Consider the following 23,597-nt stretch of genomic DNA (forward strand, 5'->3'; position numbering starts at 1 on the left):
GCACGCCCCGAACAGCCAAGCTCCTCCCCTGGAACTGCATTCTAGCCAGCATTGCTTAAACATGTGCCTGTGAGTAGCCATTAGCAAGATGAGTTCTAAGGTATCAGAAAAACCTAAAAGAGCTTGTAAGGGTGTTACACTTAGTGTAAAACTACTCATAATTAAGTGTTTCGATCGTGGTGAACCAAGTAAGGACAAAGTGAGTTTGGCTTGTGGAAGTTGACGAAGATGATGTTGAAGAGGTTTTGGCATCCCATGACCAAGAACTGATAGATGAAGAGCTGATGCAATTGGAAGAGGAAAGGATAACAATCGAAAACTGATGCAGTAGTGAACGGACCAAAAGTGAAGTCGTCCAGGAACTGAACATGAAGCAACTGTGTGAGATTTTCGCTGCAATTGACAACAATGATTGCAGAAAAGTACGACTTTAATTTTGAAAGGGTACGTAGCTTTAGGGTATATTTGCAGGATGGTTTGAGTGCTTACAAAGAACTATGTGATAGAAAAATGTGCGAGGCTAAGCAGTCAAGCATACTGTCGTTTTTCAAGCCTTCCACAGCAGACGACAAACCTCGACCTTCGACATCGAGGCAGGCAGACATAGAAGAAGATGACTTGCCTGCCCTGATGGAAACAGACAACGATGAGATGATACCCCTGTGTCCCACCACCCCAACCCCCGGGCCGCGGACCAATACATTGCCGCGGAGAATGCAGCGGTAGCCGGGATGCACCCAGCACATCTTTAAGAAAAAAGCCGAAATAAACAAGCTAATTAATTAGGTGCCGCCCGGCATGTAAATGTTGGCCCAGATCAGAGGCGATTGCCGATTATGTAACACACCATCATCACTCAGCCTAACACACCATCATCAGTGTGCTCGACGCTGTCTTCCCAATTCCAGTAAGCGATACTACACAGTGCATACATTATTTCTACTTTATATAGACACTGTATTTTTATGCGTTATTTGGTATGACTTGGTAGCTTCATAGCTTAAAGGTTACTGGAGAGAGTGTTTCTGCCGAGAGCGCTTGCGCGAGATTTTCACTACAGAGGAGAGCGGTAATGATTGTAGAAAAGTATTTCTACTTTATATAGGCTGTGTACTTATCATATCATTCCTGCTTTTACTATATGTTACTGTTATTTTAGGTTTTATGTGTTATTTGGCTTGATTTGGTAGGTTATTTTCGGGTCTGCGAACGCTCACAAATTTTTCCCATATAAATAAATGGCAATTGCCTCTTTGCTTTACAACATTCCGGCTTATGAACCGTTTCATACGAACACTCTACCTTCGGATGGTGGGGGAAACCTGTATAAGAGCAAGTCGGAAGCCAGATAATCCTGCAGTGAGAGACTCTCAATGAAGCATTTCTGCTCTCTCTAAGTCACAAATCAGAAAAGTGATGAATAATAATTCTTGCCTGGATGAGTTAGATTTCAAGAAGTTTAACATCATCCAAGACAAAGTAATCTGATCTCATTATCCTAAATGTTTATTCCCTCAATCACTATCAGAAAATGTCTGCTGTATATTGCCTACAGAATGTTACATGGTCTAACAATGCCTTACAAACCTATGACCGCTACCAACAAGGATCAGGGTGGAAGGTACAACATGCAGGTTTCTTTCTAAGTTGAATGGTTTGGAAATGTATCTTAATTTCTTCATTATTACCTTCATTATTACCATTATTTTTAAACTCTCACCTTAGCGGTACCATAGTGATACTTTCACCAGAAAGTTTGTAGCAGTTCAAGAAGGTGGCTCACGGACAGTTTGGCATGAGCAATAAATGCTAGCTTTGCCATTGATGTCCGGATTGTGAAAAATGAATTAAATAAAAATAAGTTGCAAATGTAACTTGTATAGTGGCCACAAGATGGTGATACATATTCAGCTGTTCCCCTCATGAAGCATTTGAAAGAATTTCATCCACTTGGTTTGGTTTGTTGTGCATTTATGATTTTCAGTCTGGCAGTTTTTGCAATAATTTATTACGGACTCTCTGTGGTGAGATTATGAGATGTTGGTCCAGAACTTGCGGCAAGTGGTAAATCGTTTGTGCTCATTGCTGACCACCAGACAGAATTAAAATTTGTTGTATGTAATTTCTCCAGTAGAAATTTCAGTTCAGAAATTCTTTAAGTTTCCATTCTCTTGGGGAAATCAATGATGCCGCCTTTGAAAGGTAAATTACTGGCTGCAACAAAATCTGCCAACATTAAGGCTGGCAGCTTTAAGCATTTAGTCAGGACTGTTGTCAGTCAGTGATAACTAGAACTTCATTCCTGAATAGCAGTGCTAATACGGTATATTGTATCGGGGGCACATTGGACCCCCATTGTGTTTCCAGAACTCCATTTCATTGATATCCATTCCTCTCTAAGGAGTATTCTCTGTAGCAGGATGCTAGTGAGAATTCATGGAAATACAGAGTTAAAGCTTAGTTGAAAACATCAAATTACTTGCAGAAACTGCTAATATTTGGGTTCTTGTGGAAACCCATGTTACTCATAAGTCCCTACAAAATTCAGGACACTTTTTCAGATGCTTGTACTTTTTTTTGCGCTTTATAATAAAACTATGATAAAATGATGATGATAAAACTATTAAATTGGTTAAACATGTTTCACTTAATAAATCTCTGTTTGTTTGTCTTGATCCAATTTCCTTCTGTTGACTGCTGCTGCTATCACTCACCTATCAGTGTTTCTAAAGCTTCCATGCCACCGAGGTTAATCCAACTGACCTGTAGCAGCTAGGCTTATTCTTCCTTCCTTTTTGGAACAAGGGAATAATATTTACTACTTTTCACTCCTTCAACACCTTGGTCCCTACCCCTTGCATTCATAAAACATTGGACGATTATGGTCTGTACCCCTGTAAATCCTCCAATACTTAGCTCAAAATCCTAGGATCTTACTTGAAATTCAACTTACTTTCCTAATACTTCCAGGCTATAAATTTTTATTGTATCCAATCTGTCAGTTATCACCTCCTTGGAAAGGTACATATTCAGTACCTTTACAATAATTGCAGCAATTGTCCCATTTTTTTTGCTCTTAATAGGCATCACTCCTCCAAGTGCCACCATTTGCTTTGTACATGCTAATTGAACACCTGATTCCTAATCTCCCCTCATTCACTCTCTTTGTTCCTTAATTTTAATTTTGGCTTCTTGTCATTTGTAATCAGCAAGTACTTACAGCCCTGCATTTACCAAATGTGGCCTTTTTTTTTTGCTTTACCATTCTCTGTATCTTCAGTCATCCAGGGAGCTCTGGGTTTGTTTGTTCTCCACATGCAAACAATGCTTTAGTCTCTGTCTTTCTTTCTCTCCGTACCCCCTTCCCATATTGTAAAATTCTTTGAACAATGGTTCTACTACCCCTTTATATATTTTTTCAACACATTGGATCCATGGGTACTTTATAATCAGCCTTGTCCTATTTTGAACCAAATTTCTGTTGTTGCAGCTTTCTATATATGGCTATCTGTTTGCAGAATTCATTAGTCTTATTCCCTACACTGCTCATATTCACATACATGCAGAGTAAGGCTACGTCCACACTACGCCGGATAATTTTGAAAAGGCCGGTTTCGAGTAAAAACGACAGGCGTCCACACTAAGCGTTTTTCAAAATATCTCTGTCCACATTAGACGGATATTTGGGCGAATCTCCTCCTACTGGGCATGCGCAGGACACACAGAAAACAAGCGCAGAGGAAACGGTATACTTGGTGCGCGTTTGTCCAGTTACAGAGTAGAAAAACTTAAAAGGAATTGCTGTTGGCTCTCGCACAGGAGGACTTAAATCTAAGAAAAAAACAAATACTGAAACGTATGGAGGCAACCGACAGGGAATTCACGGACAGTATGACCCGGCTGACAACGGACATTGAAAAACTGACTAACTCTGTTGCATTAATAAAGCACCTTGTTAAGTGTATGAAACATGACTGCATCAGTGTTATCTTGTATTTCCATACAATGTTACATTAGGCTGTTACACATCTATTGTCAGAGAATTACTTGCATAAATAGGTAAACCATCTTGGTTCTTGATCCTCCAAAATATGCCGCATGGAATTTAAACTGGAGGTGGCGGAGTGTGTTTTCTGTCCTTACCTTCATACAAGCAAGGACAGAAAACAGGGCAAAGTGCATATACTTATTTATTCAGTAAGCTATGGGCCGAAGTATTTGGTGAGTACATTTCTAACTCTTCTGGCTTCAGTCTCGTTGTCGTCTGTTCTGAAATTGTTAGGTTCTGCGAAACGCAAAATCAAATATCGCTGTGATGATTGTACGCTCTAAACAATAAATTAGTAATAATAATAAGGATAAGAATAATAAGAAGAAAACAATGAAATGCCGCGCTGTCGCCATTTGTTCCAGCACGTCATGACAGCGGTTTTAAAAAGCTCTAGTTACCCCATACACACCGCAACGGATATTAGGTGTTTTCAGATTTATTCACTCTGGAGACAGTTTCTGAAAATCTCCATTTTCGGGGGCTAAAAACGCCGGTTCAGTGTGGACGAAGGCTCAAAACGAAGAGAAAAAGCTTCGTTTTCAAAATTATCTGACATAGTGTGGACATAGCCTGAGAGTAGTTTAGTTGTTATCTCATTTCCATTTTCACTGACACTGGTAAGAATCCTTGGGTAGACCTTAATGTAGTGTGAACTGTTTTCTGACCACAAGACAATCTGCAGATGAATAAATAGTTGACCTTTCAGGCCAAGACCCTTTATCAGGACTGGTGCATCCTGATGAAGGAACTTATCCGAAACGTTGACTGTTTATTAATTTCCATAGATACTGCATGACCTTCTGAGTTTCTCCAGCATTTTGTGTGTGTGAATTGTCTTCTGCATTTTTCTTCTGTTTTGCTTCTTGGTTTATTTTATTTTTGCTTTACTGTGACTTTACTTGCCAGTGAACAAATGGCGTGTATGTATTTCCCCCTACCAATGCACCCTAGTTATCGTTACCTTTATTGATGTTTTATATGGTTGCTTGTTATTTTCCTTCTTTTCATAAGTACTCCTCGTATAAACCTTGACATTCCATTTCCATATATGTTGATGATGCTATAGCCAGCCTTGACACCTCAAAATTCTGTATTACCATGTTTGATTAAGTTTGTTTGTTCATGAATAAACTAATAAAAACCGGTGTCAAAATTAAAATTAAAATGTTGATATATTGTTTTGTAGTTGGAAAGTTGATACAAAGGCCTTATTTGTATTGTAAAAAGTAGAAATGATTTTTGTTAACAGGGTGTTGGCATCTTACATGTATCTTTCTGCATTTGTTGTGTACAGGGATGCCCCTCCATTGCTTCCAAGTGACACAACTCAAGGTTACAGAACTGTTAAAGCAAAGCTTGGCTGTAAGAAAGTACGACCATGGAAATGGATGCCTTTTACCAACCCTGCCAGGAAGGATGGTGCAATATTTTATCATTGGAGACGCTTGGCAGATGAAGGCAAAGATTACCCTTTTGCTCGGTTTAATAAGGTAAGGTACAGTAATGTATAAAAAGATCAAAAGAACTTGTTGGATTAACTAGATCTGATGAATGTTAGGAATTTCTGTCTGTTGCGTTCTAGCTTTAGTGTATGCTTAGTCAGATTGTAGTTTTAAACTAAATGAAAATACTTACAAACTTACTCATGCAAGCATGTTTTGTTGTCACATTTTTTATATTTTCTTTCATGACTAAGTGATTACAGGGAAGATCCTCCTATGTTTTTGCTGACAATTGAAAATGGCATGTAAATGAGGCTTCTTTTTATCACGCCATTGGAATGACAATTTAATATAAATTCTACCAATTTATACCCATCTTTTGCTGAAGAAAAGTTCAAAATAAATTTCTTTGCAAACTGTAGACCGTTCAGGTGCCTGTATACTCAGAGCAAGAATATCAGATGTATCTACATGATGATGGATGGACGAAAGCAGAAACAGACCATCTATTTGACCTCTGCAAACGTTTTGATCTCCGTTTCATTGTCATCCACGACCGCTATGACCACCAGCAGTTCAGGGTGAGTAAAGCCAAAATGAATGGAAAGAACCAATGTGAACACTGGAAAATCTAAAGAGCTCTGAGCAATGGAATACATATATTCTTTTTTGTGTGGACGCATTTCTATTTTGTAGACTTTTTATGTTATAATATGTCTAAAAGGTAAATGGTGTCTATTGACCTAAACACGGTGGTGTGGTGGTTAATGCTTTACAGTGCTGGCTGTAAGATTGGGGTTTGATTCTCGCCACTGTCTGTAAGGAGTTTGCACGTTCTTCCTGTGACTGCGTATATTTCCTCCCAATGTTGTAGTTTCTTCACACATTTCAAAAAATTACGATTAGGTTTAGTGAGTTGTGGGTGTGCTATATGGTGCCGGAGTGTGGATACACTTGTGGGCTGCCCAGTACAATCTTCGCTGACTTGATTGGATGCCAATGATGCATTTTACTGTGTTTTGATGTACATGTGAAAAATACAGTTAATCTTTATAAAAATCACCATAAACTGACCAATGGTTACCTAGACAACAGTCATGGAATAAACATACGAGGAGTGATTGATAAGTTCATGGCCAAAGGTAGAAGGAGTCAATGTTAGAAAACCTCGCACATTTATTTTTCAACATAGTCCCCTCCTACATGTACACACTTAGTCCAGCAGTCGTGGAGTATATGGATGTCTTCTTTGTAGAAGTGGTCCACAGCAGGGGTGATTGATAAGTTTGTGGCCTAAGATAGAAGGCAGTGAGTTATTAACTTCAAACTTTATGCATTATCACTCGAAGAGTTGAACCGCACGTGCATGTAACAAGAGCGTCTTGGACCTCCAGATGGTCCACAGCAGGGGTGATTGATAAGTTCGTGGCCTGAGGTGGAAGGAGATGAGTTATACAGCTCTCGTTACATGCACGTGCAGTTCAACTCTTTGAGTGATAATGCAGAAAGTTTGAAGTTAATAACTCATCTCCTTCTACCTTGGGTCACAAACATCAATCACCCCTGCTGTGGACCACTTTCTGGAGGTCCAAGACACCGACTTCTACAGAGAAGGGATCTGTATGCTCCATGACCGCTGGGCTAAGTGTGTAAATGTAGGAAAAATAAATGTGCTGGGTTTTCTAAAATTGACTCCTGCCTTAGAACATAGAACATAGAATAGTACAGCACAGTACAGGCTCTTCGGCCCACAATGTTGTGCCAACCCTTAAACCTTGCCTCCCATATAAGCCCCCACCTTAAATTCCTCCATATACCTGTCTAGTAGTCTCTTAAACTTCACTAGTGTATCTGCCTCCACCACTGACTCAGGCAGTGCATTCCACGCACCAATCACTCTCTGAGTAAAAAACCTTCCTCAAATATCCCCCTTGAAGTTCCCACCCCTTACCTTAAAGCTATGTCCTCTTGTATTGAGCCATGGTGCCCTGGGGAAGAGGCGCTGGCTATCCACTCTATCTATTCCTCTTATTATCTTGTACACCTCTATCATGTCTCCTCTCATCCTCCTCCTCTCCAAAGAGTAAAGCCCTAGCTCCCTTAATCTCTGGACATAATGCATACCCTCTAAACCAGGCAGCATCCTGGTAGTTCTCCTCTGTACCCTTTCCAATGCTTCCACATCCTTCCTATAGTGAGGCGACCAGAACTGGACACAGTACTCCAAGTGTGGCCTAACCAGAGTTTTATAGAGCTGCATCGTTAAACTCGCGACTCTTAAACTCTATCCCTCGACTTATGAAAGCTAACACCCCATAAGCTTTCTTAACTACCCTATCCACCTGTGAGGCAACTTTCAGGGATCTGTGGACATGTACCCCCCAGATCCCTCTGCTCCTCCACACTACCAAGTATTCTGCCATTTACTTTGTACTCTGCCTTGGAGTTTGTCCTTCCAAAGTGTACCACCTCACACTTCTCCGGGTTGAACTCCATCTGCCACTTCTCAGCCCACTTCTGCATCCTATCAATGTCTCTCTGCAATCTTTGACAATCCTCTACAGTATCTACAACACCACCAACCTTTGTGTCGTCTGCAAACTTGCCAACCCACCCTTCTACCCCAACATCCAGGTCGTTAATAAAAATCACGAAAAGTAGAGGTCCCAGAACAGATCCTTGTGGGACACCACTAGTCACAATCCTCCAATCTGAATGTACTCTCTCCACCATGACCCCCTGCCTTCTGCAGGCAAGCCAATTCTGAATCCACCTGGCCAAACTTCCCTGGATCCCATGCCTTCTGACTTTCTGAATAAGCCTACTGTGTGGAACCTTGTCAAATGCCTTACTAAAATCGATGTAGCTCACATCCACTACACTACCCTCATCTATATGCCTGGTCACCTCCTCAAAGAACTTTATCAGGCTTGTTAGACACGATCTGCCCTTCACAAAGCCATGCTGACTGTCCCTGATCAGACCATGATTCTCTAAATGCCCAGAGATCCTATCTCTAAGAATCTTTTCCAACAGCTTTCCCACCACAGACGTAAGGCTCACTGGTCCATAATTACCCGGACTATCCCTACTATCTTTTTTAAACAAGGGAACAACATTTGCCTCCCTCCGATCCTCCGGTACCATTCCCGTGGACAACGAGGACATAAAGATCCTAGCCAGAGGCTCAGCAATCTCCTCCCTCGCCTCGTGGAGCAGCCTGGGGAATATTCCGTCAGGCCCTGGGGACTTATCCGTCCTAATGTATTTTAACAACTCCAACACCTCCTCTCCCTTAATATCAACATGCTCCAGAACATCAACCTCACTCGCATTGTCCTCACCATCATCAAGTTCCCTCTCATTGGTGAATACCGAAGAGAAGTATTCATTGAGGACCTCGCTCACTTCCACAGCCTCCAGGCGCATCTTCCCACCTTTATCTCTAATCGGTCCTACCTTCACTCCTGTCATCCTTTTTTTCTTCACATAATTGAAGAATGCCTTGGGGTTTTCCTGTACCCTACTCGCCAAGGCCTTCTCATGCCCCATTTTCACTCTTCTCAGCCCCTTCTTCAGCTCCTTTCTTGCTTTCCTATAATCCTCAATAGACCCAACTGATCCTTGCTTCCTAAACCTCATGTATGCTGCCTTCTTCCACCTGAGTAGATTTTCCACCTCACTTATCACCCACCCATGGTTCCTTCACCCTACCATTCCTTATCTTCCTCACCGGGACAAATTTATCCCTAACATCCAGCAAGAGATCTCTAAACATCGACCACATGTCCATAGTACATTTCCCTGCAAAAACATCATCCCAATTCACACCTGCAATTTCTAGCCTTATAGCCTCATAATTTGCCCTTCCCCAATTAAAAATTTTCCTGTCCTCTCTGATTCTATCCTTTTCCATGATAATGCTAAAGGCCAGGGAGCGGTGGTCACTGTCCCCCAGATGCTCACCCACTGGGAAATCTGTGACCTGACCCGGTTCATTACCTAGTACTAGATCTAGTATGGCATTCCCCCAGTCAGCCTGTCCACATACTGTGACAGGAATCCGTCCTGGACACACTTAACAAACTCTGCCCCATTTAAACCCTTGGAACTAATCAGGTGCCAATCAATATTAGGGAAGTTAAAGTCACCCATGATAACAACCCTGTTATTTTTGCACCTTTCCAAAATCTGCCTCCCGATCTGCTCCTCTGTATCTCTGCTGCTACCAGGGGGCCTATAGAATACCACCAGCAGAGTAACTGCTCCCTTCCTGTTCCTGACTTCCACCCTTACTGACTCAAAAGAGGATCCTGCTACATTACCCACCCTTTCTGTAGCTGTGGTAGTATCCCTGACCAGTAATGCCACCCCTCCTCCCCTTTTTCTGCCCTCTCTATACCCCTTTAAAGCACTGAAATCCAGGAATATTGAGAATCCGTTCCTGCCTTGGTGCCAGCCAAGTCTCTGTAATGGCCACTACTTCATAATTCGATGTATGTATCCAAGCTCTCAGTTCATCACCTTTGTTCCTGATGCTTCTTGCATTGAGGTACACACATTTTAGCCCTTCTACCTTACTGTCTTTACACTGTTTATTCTGCTTCTCTTTCCTCAGAGCCTCTCTATATGTTAGATCTGGCTTTACTCCATGCACTTCTTTCACTGCTCTATCGCTCTGGGTCCCATCCCCCTCGCAAATTAGTTTAAACCCTCCCGAACCATGCTAGCAAACCTACCTGCAAGGATATTGCTCCCCCTTGAGTTCAGGTGCAACCCATCCAATCTGTACAGGTCCCACCTTCCCCAGAAGAGATCCCAATGATCCAAAAATCTAAAACCCTGCTGCCTGCACTAACTCCTCAGCCATGCATTCAACTGCCATCTCCTTCAATTCTTACCATCACTGTCATGTAGCACTGGCAGCAATCCTGAGAACGCCACCCTTGAGGTCCTGTTCTTCAGCCTTCTGCCTAGTTCCCGAAACTCACTCTTCCGGACCTCATCCCTCTTCCTGCCTATGTCGTTGGTCCCAATATGTATCACGACTTCTGGTTGCTTTCCCTCTCGTACCAGGATGTTGTGCACCTGGTCAGAGACATCCTGGACCCTGGCACCCAGGAGGCAACAAACCATGCGGGTGCCCTTCTCACATCCACAAAATCTCCTGTCTGCTCCCCTGACTATAGAGTCTCCAATGACGACAGCTCTCCTCTTCTCCATCCCACCCTTCTGCACCACCGGGTCAGACTCAGTGCCGGAGGCCCTGCCACCGTGGCTCACACCTGGTCGGTCGTCCCTGCCAACAGTATCCAGGACGGTAAACTTATTATTCAGGGGAATGGCTACAGGGGTGCTCTGTACTACCTGTCTGCTCATCTTCACTTTCCCCCCTCTGACTGTCACCCAACGACCTGCTTCCGACAGCCTCGGTGTGACTTACCTCCCTGTAGCTCTCATCTATGACTGCCTCATTCTCCCTTATGAGTCGAAGGTCATCCAGCTGCTGCTCCAGATTCCTTACATGGTCTTCCAGATCGCGTAGCCGTATGCATTTCTGGCAGATGTGACTCTGCGGGAGATGGGCGTTCCCCCACGACTGCCACATCTCACATGAGAGGCACATCACCGTCTCAGGAGGCATTGTAAAGACTAACTGCAAACAAGCTTGTCCTTTGCCTCTTCTCGTCGACGCCTCTTGAGTCAAAGCCTCAAAGCTCCACTCCTTCACTGGCTGCTTTCCACAGGCCACAAACTTATCAATCACCCCTCGTACTATTTCCACACAGACAGTACATGAGATCTAATTGAATCAGGTCCCTGGAGCTGTGCTAACTGCTGCAGTGCCTTCACTTGACCATTTATCTCGTTTAGCATCAATTCCAACAATGGCAAAATACTTATACATTTCCTTTTTTTTAGATTAGATTATGAGGATACTCAGTCCTCGTTTATTGTCATTTAGTAATGCATGCATTAAGAAATGAAACAATATTTCCTCCGGTGTGATATCACAAAACACAGGACTGACCAAGACTGAAAAAACTGACAAAACCACATAATTATAACATATAGTTACAACAGTGCAACTTGATGAAGAAGTCCATGAGCACAGTAAAAGTTCAAAGTCTCTCTAATATCCCACATCTCATGCAGACTAGAGAAGGAAGAACTCTCCCTGCCATGCCGACCACAGTCCGACTCTGAGTCATCTGGAATCTTTGAGCTCTGATCAGCTCTCCGACACCGAGTACTGTGCGCCATCTCTGTCCGAACGATTCGACCTCAACCTCGGTCGCCAACAGCAGGCAAAGCCGGGGATTTTGAGGCCTACCCTCTGAAAGATTCCCGACCACGCAGTAACGACAGCAGCAAACGAGCATTTCAGAAATTTCTCCAGACGTTCTTCTGTGCTTTCACATCCCTCTCCATCAAATCAGAATTGTCCACGTCCCCTATTTAACAGATATGATATCATTTTTCACTAGAGGGCTGCGCACGCACGGTGCGCCGCTGTCTCTCCTCCCGCCATTTACAACAATTTTTAAAAAGTATTGTTGGACATAATGGAAGATCATGAAAGGCACTATAGAAATGTAAGTTCTCTTTCTATAACTTAAAGCACTTATTTTTAGATGATTCTTCAAGTTCTGGTTTACTGTTTTTACGATCCTGAATTAACATTAGAGAAACCAGCAGAATATGCAAGATTTTTTAATTTAGCCACAACACTTTTTTTAAGCTACAAATTCAATTCTTTTTTACAATTCCTCCACTGAAACAAATGACAGGATAATATTCAAAGCCACCAGTGCATTTCTGCCAAAACACATTGTTGTAGCTGGAGTAACACATACAAAATGCTTGAAGAACTCAGCAGGTCAGGCAGCATCTATGAAAAGGAATAAACAGTTAATGTTTCAGGCCGAGACACTTCCAGGACCAGAAAGGCAGGGTGAAGAAACCAAAGAAAGAAGGTGGGGAAGGGGAAGTGTTATGTGGAAAAGGTAAAGGGCTGATGAAGAAGGAATCAAATTCCATCATGTCCCTCGTTGGCCTCCTCTACTGCCATGATGAGGCCACGCTCAAGTTGGAGGAGCAACACCTGATATTCTGTCTGGGTAGTCTCCAAGTTGATGGCATGAACATCAATTTCTTGAATTTATAGTAATTTTCCCCCTCCCCCTTCCTTTTTTCATTCCTCACTCTGGTTTCTTTCTTACCTCTTCTCTTCACCTGGTTATCACCTCACCTCCTCCTTCCATTTTTCCTATGGACCTCTCTCCTATCAGATTCCTTATTCTTTAGCTCTTTATCTTTTCCATCTATCATTTTCCCTTCCCTTCCCCTTCATTCCTTTCCATAGAAGCTGCCTAACTTGCAGTGTTACTCTTGATTTCAGCATCTGCAGAATCTCTTCTGTTTGTTGTTGTAGGTGGACCTAGGAATGAACCTGTTTTATCAACTTAGTGTTGTAAGCAATTTATATGGATTAAACTGTTTCTGAGTTCTGGTATAATGATTGGGGACTGCAGCATGGCAAAAGAATTTCATGCTGGATCACCTGAGTAGCAGGATTTATTGTAGAAGAAATTGCTTACATTTATCATAAATTTCGCGTTGGTCCAGTTCATTGGAGCTTGTTTGTAGTAAAGTGGAAATTTAAGATTGAATGCTTGATATATCTGAAGTATAATGTTATCAGTTGTAGCTACATGTGCCTCAAAATGCATCCTGGGCATCAACATTTAGGTTTTTTGAAAATTAATGTTGGAAAAATAATATTAATGTATAAGACTATTGTCAAATTAAAGGAAGTTCCTGAGCTGCAATATTGGATATTCTTTGTTTTACTTAGTAATTATTAGCTACACAGTATGACTCAATAACAATCTTATTTAGGATCTTTGCATAATATCAACCATAGTAAGGCAGATTGTTTGCTCAGCTAGTAACGAGAGCAACTAACTAACAGGATATCAAATATCTCCTTTCTTAACCTAGCAACCGAACATGCATCGATCCAGGATATTGACATAGAGATATGAGAAGCTTGCAAGAAAGCCCAATTTTTTTTCCTTCCTTCTTGCACAATAAGTGAAACTGTTCATGCATTTCTTAGCAAAAGAGTCTCAAGTAATGGCAAAATCAGGTCCTGCATATTATTCCAATTGGCCTTTTTCAATACATCGTAAAGACTCTTAACAAATTTCAGGTTAGTGATAGATATTCTGAATGAGTAGGTCATCTCAACTGTCATCATCATTTGTCGAACAGCTTCCTGCAGACTTGTATTTCTAATAATCAAGTAACTACTTTCTCAATCAGTAGCTGAACTTGTAGTAATCTCGAAACCAGCAGCTACAGTAATAAGACTGCACCATCACTGGCCTCTGATGCACACCTTGTTATACAAACTGTATGTTGTGATTTTTGTACATTCCCCCACAAACACTACTTCATTGAATTGGTTAACACTGAAATGAGCTGAGACTGTATATATTTATTAATTGTTTATAGGGTAAATGAACATAATTTATTTCAACTTAACATTGGTTTCAGTGCAAGTATTATTTGCTTCAACTTAATGTTCTCTTGAAAATGTAGAAAATAACACCATTGTGGTTGATTTAGCATGCTAAGTATGCATATTCATTGGTCGAAGTATGAAATCATAGAATTATTTGAGGCTTGTTTTGTTATTTTTCTAAGATAAACTGCTACTGCCATACTTGTTTATTTCTTGAATGGACTTTGCTAACCGAATTTATACATAAGAGTCCTGTTGTGGGGTGGATGAAATCACGGGAGAGGCAGAGTTACTGGGAGATACAAAGCAGCTTCTTTATTCGACACAACAAGGTACAGCAGGCATCATACGGAAGGAGACGCTTTCGGTAGAAAGGTCTGCTAGCCCAATGTGGGCTTGATATTTATATGCTGAACACAAAGGGCAATCACTATTTACAAAGTTGTAGATAATCCATAGACAGTGCTTCCTTTTGAAGCTACATACAAAACATCACACCTTCTGACTTCATCCTTTCCTCCCGACACCAACATATCTGGGTTGGTACTCACAGCCTTTAGGAGTGCAAGTCAAATCCACAATACATTTATTTGGTATTTTACGTGCTTACATAGAGGACAATTAATATTATAAAGTATAGATAAGGCTGTCTTCAAAACTACCTGTAAACTTCCCACTTCCACCTGCAGCATCTGGCTAGTATTCTGATATTCACAGCTTTTAGGAAATGCATTGTTGTGAACTCAATCCACAGTACTTTGTCTAACAGAAGACTGGTGGCCAGAGTCATTTAGTTGTAAATGAATCATCTACCCAAAAACTCAATCTAACAAGTCCCAACCTTGTTGGCAATGCAAACCACTGGCAATTACTCATCTAAGTGGAAACAAGGAAAAAGCATGGGAGACCCAAATTCAACTGAAAGATTTAGATGAGTGCCAACAGATTCATTTATCTTCATTGTTAACCTTCCCTGGCATCCAGCTCCTTAAAGGCTCTCTCTTGCTGAGATTTCCACTCTAATACTGCATCAGATTTGATACAAAATCCCACTTTGCATTGGTGATTGTCTGACTGCATATTATCTATTTCAGGCTAAGGGTCTTAATTATTTGTGACTTTTATAATTTTTCAAGTTAACTTTTATATTTTATTTAATTTTTAACTATCACATTAAAAACATTTAAATCCTTCATAGCTTTAACTACTGTCTAAGTTGGGGATGGTGTTTTGCCATCTCTCAAATCTTTTGTGGACAGTGTTTCCTGTTCCTGAGTAATGTTCCCGTGCTCCTCTGCTTTCAGACTAACTGAATGCAGGAACATCAAGAATCTTCATTTCCCTGTACTTTGGGAGTTAGTGCTAAGAAGATTTGAACCTTTGCTTCCTGGTGGGTGAGAGGGGAGAATGAAGATTCCAATCTTCCCTGCCTTAGGGATTGAGAACTGTCAATCATAGTAGTTATCAGTTTCCAAGAGTAGATTTTTTTATTGATACGAGTTAACAGTCCACGATGGGTAATATTATCAAAAACATTTCCCCTCCCCTCCCCAAGTAGGCCCTCCCTTTGAGCCATGCAACTCCCCGACAAACACAATTAACCCTAACCTAATCACGGATCAATTTGCAATGACCAGTTAACCTACCCAATACATCATTTGGACTGTGGGAGGAAACTGGAGAAAATGCATGCATTCCACGGGAAGGACATGTATAGACTCCTTACAGAACGGCACCAGAATTGAACTTTAAACACCTTGAGCTATTGCACTAACCACTACTCTTCAGTTTCTTTTGTATTTCTAAGTAATAATAATAATTCTTTACAAGTTAACTATGGTAATCTAATAATATTATTTTAAAATTTTATACTCCTGTTATGTAGCTTCTGGATGATTTGTCATTAATCATACTTATAGTTTGTTTATCCCAAAAAGGTGAACACTTCCTCCTCCACCCTTCTTCGTTTTCCACAAACTACTCCCTTTCCCACAACAGTTTGCCATTCAACCATGGAGATGAAATACATGCTTTTTTACCTTGTTCCTTTGATCCATCATTTTAAATGGTTCCTTTTGGTAAAGTAAAATTTGCTTGTGCTTCTTCCAGTCTAGTGCATTATGTTTGGTTTTCACTGTGTTCACTTTTACGTGGAATAAATCAAATGCTAGTTAGGTGACCACTTTACGGAATACTTTTGATCTATCTGTAAGCATGAACTTTAAGCTTCCCATCACGTGCCACTTTAACTCTCCATTAACTCTCACTGTGACTTCTCTACGTTTGGCTGCTTATACTGCTTGAGGAATTGCACTTTATCGTGCTTGTTGCAGCCCTTAGGACTTGCTGTTTAACTAAACTCTTGAGAAAGCAGTTCTTTTTCTTCCTTTCCATACCACAGATGTTATTGTATATTATAGATCAATTTATTCCTTTAATTCTTTTATGTAATAGAGCATTACAGCAGGGATACAGGCCTAACAAAGGGTCTGCAACTACTTGTATATAAAGTAACAGTTATCTTGATAACTTTGATCTGTACCTTTTCTCAAACATTCCTTGTATTTTTGACATCAGTTTCCCTTTCTGCAGCATAACTATCCTTGTTTTTTCACATTTCCGGTTCTGATAAATGTTCCTTAATCTGAAATATTAGCTTTATTTTTCACTATAATAGCTGCCTAAACTGTTGAGTACTCATGGCTTTTTGTACATTTGTTCCGCTTATTTTATTGTCTCACCACAGCATTCAAAATATCTGATTCATGAGAAGGAAACCCACAGGAAATCTACAAGTATATACAGTTGAAGTCGGAAGTTTACATACACTTAGGTTGAAGTCAATAAAACTCATTGTTTAACCACTCCACAGATTTCATATTAGCAAACTATAGTTTTGGCAAGACATTGAGGACATCTACTTTGTGCATGACATGAGTGATTTTTTCAACAGTTGTTTACAGACAGATTATTTCACCTTTAATTGACTATATCACAATTCCAGTGGGCCAGAAGATTACAAACAAAGTCAAAAGAAATCAGCCAAGACCTCAGGGGAAAAAAAAATTGTGGATCTTACTTTTTGGAGAAATGTTCTCTGGTCTGATGAGACAAAAATTGAACTGTTTGGCCATAGTGACCATCGTTATGTTAGGAGGAAAAAGGGTGAAGCTTGCAAGCTGAAGAACGCCATCCCAACCGTAAAGCATGGGTGTGGCAGCATCATGTTGTGGGGGTGCTTTGCTGCAGGAGGGACTGGTGCACTTCACAAAATAGATGGCATCATGAGGAAGGAAAATTATGTGGATATATTGAAGCAACATGTCAAGACATCAGCCAGAAAGTTAAAGCTTGGTCACAAATGGGTCTTCCAGATGGACAGTGACCCCAAGCATACCTCCAAAGTTGTGGCAAAATTGCTTAAGGACAACAAAGTCAAGGTATTGGAGTGGCCATCACAAAGCTCTGACCTCAATCCGATAGAAAATTTGTTGGCAGAACTGAAAAAGCGTGTGCGAGCAAGGAGGCCTACATACCTGACTCAGTTCCACCAGTTCTGTCTGGAGGAATGGAACAAAATTCCAGCAACTTATTGTGAGAAGCTTGTGGAAGACTACCCAAAATATTTGACCCAAGTTAAACAATTTAAAGGCAATGCTACCAAATACTAACAAAGTATATGTAAACTTCTAACCCAGTGGGAATGTGATGAAAGAAAGAAAAGCTGAAATAAATCATTCTCTCTACTATTATTCTGACATTTCACATTCTTAAAATAAAGTAGTGATCTTAACTGACCTAAGATGGGGAATGTTTTCTAGGATTAAATGTCAGGAATTGTGAAAAACTGAGTTTAAATGTAAACACGAGGAATTCTGCAGATGCTGGAAATTAAAGCAACACGCATCAAAGTTGCTGGTGAACGCAGCAGTCAAACTTGCTGGCTGCATTTACCAGCAACTTTGATGTGTGAGTTTAAATATATTTGGCTAAGGTGTAAACTTATGACTTCAACTGTAATTCTTGCTTTTGCATTGCTCACTTGCCAATGCAATGTGAATATTTCCCGGGAAAGTTTCTCCTGGAAGTAAGAATGTTGCTACTTCAGACAAGGACCTTCACGCTCTCCAAGCCCTCACTCTGTTAGCAAGAAGTCCTGCATAGAAGGACCCTTTCCACATTCTTCCTGGTATTTTTTATACCTAAAGTAGTGGCCACCAAATTCCAAATCTAACAGCTCCAGGTTTTGTCTAAAACTTACTTGTAATGTTACCATTGGCGTAAGCTCAAATTCCAATATTATCCTCACTCCATACAGCAGCACATATTGTGTACCTAATTTTCCTTCTAGACCGTCATTCAGTAATTGGTCTTCTCATTAAATTGTGTATTTCAGATGCCAGATAACCTCCCATCATCCAACCAATTTGGCAGCATTGATTTCAAATGAATGTTACATGAATGCAATAATTTGAATAAAAAAGATTGCTGTAAGAACTCAGTAAGTCAAGAAGGCAAAGGGCGTAGGTCAGAGTTTCATAGCAAGACCTTGCATAGTCCTGAATCATCAATTTGCACCTTTTGCATCCATGGGTTCTGCTTGACCTACTGAGTTCTTCCTGCATTGTTCCTGTTTTGTAGATTTCAGCATCTACCATCTCTTTCATCTTCAACACAACTTGGATGACTGTTTTGGAAGTGTATTGTGTGGTCCTCTTTTTCTAAATACAGTGGATAACATATGCCCAAATACATATGTATATATTGTACATGAAACTTTAAAACAAATTGGCACCTTTAATACTCAACCAACAGTTACTGCAATGCTTCTTTTTTTGGCCATTCAATCCTGTGGTATGGAAGGAGGCTATTTGGCCCATTGTTTCATAGAAACATAGAAAATAGGTACAGGAGTAGGCCATTCGGCCCTTCGAGCCTGCACCGCCATTTATTATGATCATGGCTGATCATCCAACTCAGAACCCCGCCCCAGCCTTCCCTCCATACCCCCTGACCCCCGTAGCCACAAGGGCCATATCTAACTCCCTCTTAAATATAGCCAATGAACTGGCCTCAACTGTTTCCTGTGGCAGAGAATTCCACAGATTCACCACTCTCTGTGTGAAGAAGTTTTTCCTAATCTCGGTCCTAAAAGGCTTCCCCTCTATCCTCAAACTGTGGCCCCTCGTTCTGGACTTCCCCAACATCGGAAACAATCTTCCTGCATCTAGCCTGTCCAATCCTTTTAGGATCTTATACGTTTCAATCAGATCCCCCCCCCAATCTTCTAAATTCCAACGAGTACAAGCCCAGTTCATCCAGTCTTTCTTCATATGAAAGTCCTGCCATCCCAGGAATCAATCTGGTGAACCTTCTTTGTACTCCCTCTATGGCAAGGATGTCTTTCCTCAGATTAGGGAACCAAAACTGCACACAATACTCCAGGTGTGGTCTCACCAAGGCCTTGTACAACTGCAGTAGTACCTCCCTGCTCCTGTACTCGAATCCTCTTGCTATAAATGCCAGCATACCATTCGCCTTTTTCACCGCCTGCTGTACCTGCATGCCCACTTTCAATGACTAATTTCTGTGTCTAATTTTCGGAAATGTTGTTCAATTAGCCCCACTCTCCAGCTCTTTCCCCACAACCTTGCAAATTTATTGTTTTCAAGTTTTTTTTTACATTGCTTTTGGGAATTTAAAAAAATATTCTGCTCAACCAAATTTTGGGCAATGTACATGGATGGGTTCTTTTGCAGGTACTTATTTGTGTCCATTGGCTATTGATCCTACTTGTGGAAACTTTCCCTGGAGGCATTCCATGATAACCATTCATAAGTTTTGAACATCTCCACTAAATCTTTCCATAACTTTTGCTTTAATAGGACTAAAGCTAGCATTTTTTGACCTTCAGCATAATTGATATTACTCACTCTGGTGTATTTCAGTAAGTTTGATCTGCTTCCATCATACCTTTGCTCCAATGTTGTGCCTGGTATTAGGCACAAGGTAGAGGCTTAACCAGTGACATAAAGATGTAGGTTAACTTATTTGCTTTTGCACTCATAGCCAAGATGAAGTCAGAATCAGGTTAATATCGCTGGCATATATTGTAAAAATTTCTTGTTATGTGGCATTGGTACATTGCAATACATAAAAACTGTAAATTACAGTTAAATAAGTAGTGGAAAAAACAGAATAAAATAATGAGGTAGTGTTTATGGGTTCAGTGTCCATTCAGAAATTTGATTGCAGAAGGGCAGAAGCTATTCTTAAATCATTGAGTGTGTGCTTTCAGGCTCATGTACCTTCTCCCTGATGGTAGCAATGAGAAGAGGGCATGTCCTGGATGCTGGGGAGGCTTGTGCCCGTGATGGGGCTGACTGAGTTCACAACTTTCTGCAGCCTTTTTTGATCCCGTGCAGACACACATTTCTTAGAGGCCCTGTTATTATTATGTGGTTAGTAAACACTAATGACAGTTGGTTAGATAGACAGACAACAGATTAAATTTTAGAGCCACATTGTTCTCACTGAGCCACAGTACTTGATATAGGGCCAAACTTATGACCAGTTTTGACTGTGTATTGTAGAAAATTATTTCACCTAGTGGGTCATATTGACAATGGCACAGATCCCTATTAATCTAGGGTGGAGTCACCAGATCAGAAAATATGTTAAGATCACTGAGAATTGCCATTTATACTCCATAAAAGCACCACACAGATCTGAGAGGATACGTTTAAATATATATTCAATCCTAAAGAAAACAGTCAGTCCCATATGTTAATGACCAGGGTTCCAGGTCCATGTATGATCCATGAAATAGATTCATCTTGTTTTCTGCTCTGTCAATTGCTGGTAACATTAATTTCTGGGCTACTGAGGCACAGCCTGTAAAAAGTATTTCATACATTTTGGCACACGCTTGATTGTCAGGTTATTTATTAAATCCCTAACCTCTTTTTTTATAGAAACGTTCAGTGGAAGATCTGAAAGAGCGATATTATAGCATTTGTGCAAAGTTAACAAAGATCCGAGCCCCACCTGGTTCTGATCCTAAGCTTTCTGTTTTTGATGCTGGACATGAGAGACGGAGAAAAGAGCAGCTTGAGAGATTGTACAACAGAACACCAGAGCAGGTAAAGATTTCTGCTCTGCATATGTATAATAAAAGGTGAAACTTTGTTTTGCAGTTGAGATGAAAAAGAAATAAAATACTTAAAATGTGTGGAGACACGAGAGACTGAAGATGTTGGACAAATGGACAGTGACATTTTGGGTCAAGTCCCTTCATCTGGACTGTGAATCTGGTTCCTACAACAATTTTTTTTTAAGTTAAACTATGTATCAGGTCTCCTACCATGTGAACGAAAAGATCAGTTGATTTTTCTGACATCAAATGTAAGGGTAAAGAAAAGTTCTTTATTTCCTTTATGAGAATCATATAAACCTGCTGTCATGTGTACCTAAATGATTTCTATATTAAAAAAAAATCACATTTCAGTAGCATACCAATGGTATGCTGTTTCTTATCGGAGTAACAATTGAGAGGTTGCAGTAATTTTATCATACTTCTTAGAACAAGGGATTATGGATCCAACCAGAGAAATACATATTTTTAATCTATGGGTTGAGGAGAAGGGATTAATTAGTAATCTCATAGTTTAGGACACTGCAGAAGAAAGTGATCATGGTGTAAGATTTTCACATTCAGTACAAGAAGGAGAAATCTGTGTCTGAAACTAGACTTAAAGTCGTTTATCTTGAAATGAGGTGTGAGTTGGCTAGTATAGTTTAGGAAATTAGATTAAAGGGTTCTATGGTAGAAAAGTGATAGACATTTGTGAAATGTGATTTTCTTTTCACAAATTCATGTTTATTCACCCCTGTTAATAATTTTCAAGTATTAATATTGGATTCAAATATTTTCTCTGCCTACTGATTGAGAGGTCTTTGTTTTTAATTTTCTGCTTTCCTAAGTAGTGGGATTATATTTATGATTTTTCAAAATTCCAAGTATTATAGAATCTGGAATTTTGCAATATGACCGCTTGTTCATCCAATATCCGTATCCCCATCTCTTCAAAAACATTGGGAATGCATGTCATCATATCTTGAAGATTTATGAGTCCTATTACTTTTTCCGGTGTTTTATTTTCAGCGAATGCTTATTTCTTTAAGCACCATAGTTCATTATTTTCTAGAGGTTTTCTGTCTTCTGTTAAACCAGCACAGTCTAGATGTAGATTAAAGTCCACCAGGATTTTTGACATTGTCCCGTACATACACTTGTATATTTTTTTAATTCACTCTTGAGATTTGTGTGACTTGAACTACTGAATCAGAGGGCACCAAATATTTTCTGGCCCTTGTTGATTCAACTACTTGGTTTCCTGAGATAGGATTCTTCTCTGCTGCTTTTCATCTATCCTATAATATCAGAATAACCTTGCCTGTTTTTATTTCCATTTTGCTTGTTTCTTGTAAATGAGAAGTATCTTGGAATATTAAATTTACAGCTTTGGAGGTCACTTTTTAAGCATGTGTGTCTAAGCTTGCAGATAATAAAGAGATAAGTGAGAAAATAGTCTGAGACAAACACAAAGTGGGGTAGGTAGTTTAAATGTGTGGACAAAGAGTTAATTGATGGAGTACAGAAAGGAAATTTGAAGTAATTTGTTTTGAATTGGTTTTAAAGGAATATGGAGAAACAACTAAAATGTAGTGAAGGTTGGATCAATTATCATATTATTGAATGATGTCAGTTGTTATTGTTGTAATCGCATGGGGCTTGGAGTAGAAGTGTATGGAAGTCTTGCTATCACTATTTCTTGCAAAACAGAAGTATCTTGAAAAAATTAACTTCCAGCCTTGGAGGTCGCTTTTTAAGCAAGTGTATCTAAGTTTGCAGATAATAAAAAGATTGGTGAGAAAATGAAGTCTGATTGCATGAACCATGGGAGGTGCATTCACCACACCAGCATTACTAAGGATTCGTTGCCAGAGCTGAGGAAGAACAGCCAGCATCTTGGTTAGGTTAAGATGGTGGACAAATCGGCCGCTGCTCCCTAGCATACTCCTGGCCAACGTACAGTCTCTGGACCACAAGCTGTGTGAGCTGAGAGCCCAAATCTCCTACCGATGGGAAATAGAGCACTGTAACATATTGTGCTTTACCAAAACCTGGTTGTTGGAGGAGATACCAGACCAAGCCATTGAACCCATCGAGTTCTCTTTGTTCAGAACGGGCAGGTCTAAAGACCTCTCTGGGAAAAGTAACGGTGGAGGAGTACGTTTCATAGTGAACAAAGGTTGGTGCGACCCAGGTAGTGTGCATTCCCTCAAATCCTTTTGCTCCCCAGATCTGGAGTACCTTATGCTGCTATGTCGACCTTTCTGGCTGCCGAGCGAATTCACATCTGTTATTATTACAGCTCCCACTACAGGCTGGTATTAACCTGGCTCTCAATGAACTATGCAAAACCATTAATATCCATGAAACCACACATCCAGAGGCTGCTTTCATCATTGCTGGCGACTTTAACCTAGTGTCGCTGACTAGAGCTTACCC

General features: G+C 40.4%; 1 protein-coding gene across 3 annotated transcripts in view; it reads left to right on the top strand.

The window, feature by feature from the left end:
• dmap1 (DNA methyltransferase 1 associated protein 1) overlaps positions 1-23,597 on the top strand; it is a 121,916-nt gene that overhangs the window by 67,796 nt on the left and 30,523 nt on the right. For all 3 annotated transcript variants that reach the window (XM_063064434.1, XM_063064433.1, XM_063064435.1), the window contains 3 exons: positions 5,346-5,541; positions 5,916-6,074; positions 20,998-21,165. In XM_063064434.1, coding sequence (XP_062920504.1) covers positions 5,346-5,541; positions 5,916-6,074; positions 20,998-21,165 — 523 coding nt within the window. The remainder of the gene's footprint in view (positions 1-5,345; positions 5,542-5,915; positions 6,075-20,997; positions 21,166-23,597) is intronic.

This window comes from Mobula hypostoma, chromosome 12 (assembly GCF_963921235.1).
Source record: "Mobula hypostoma chromosome 12, sMobHyp1.1, whole genome shotgun sequence".
In the NCBI taxonomy this organism is placed as follows: Eukaryota; Metazoa; Chordata; class Chondrichthyes; order Myliobatiformes; family Myliobatidae; genus Mobula; species Mobula hypostoma.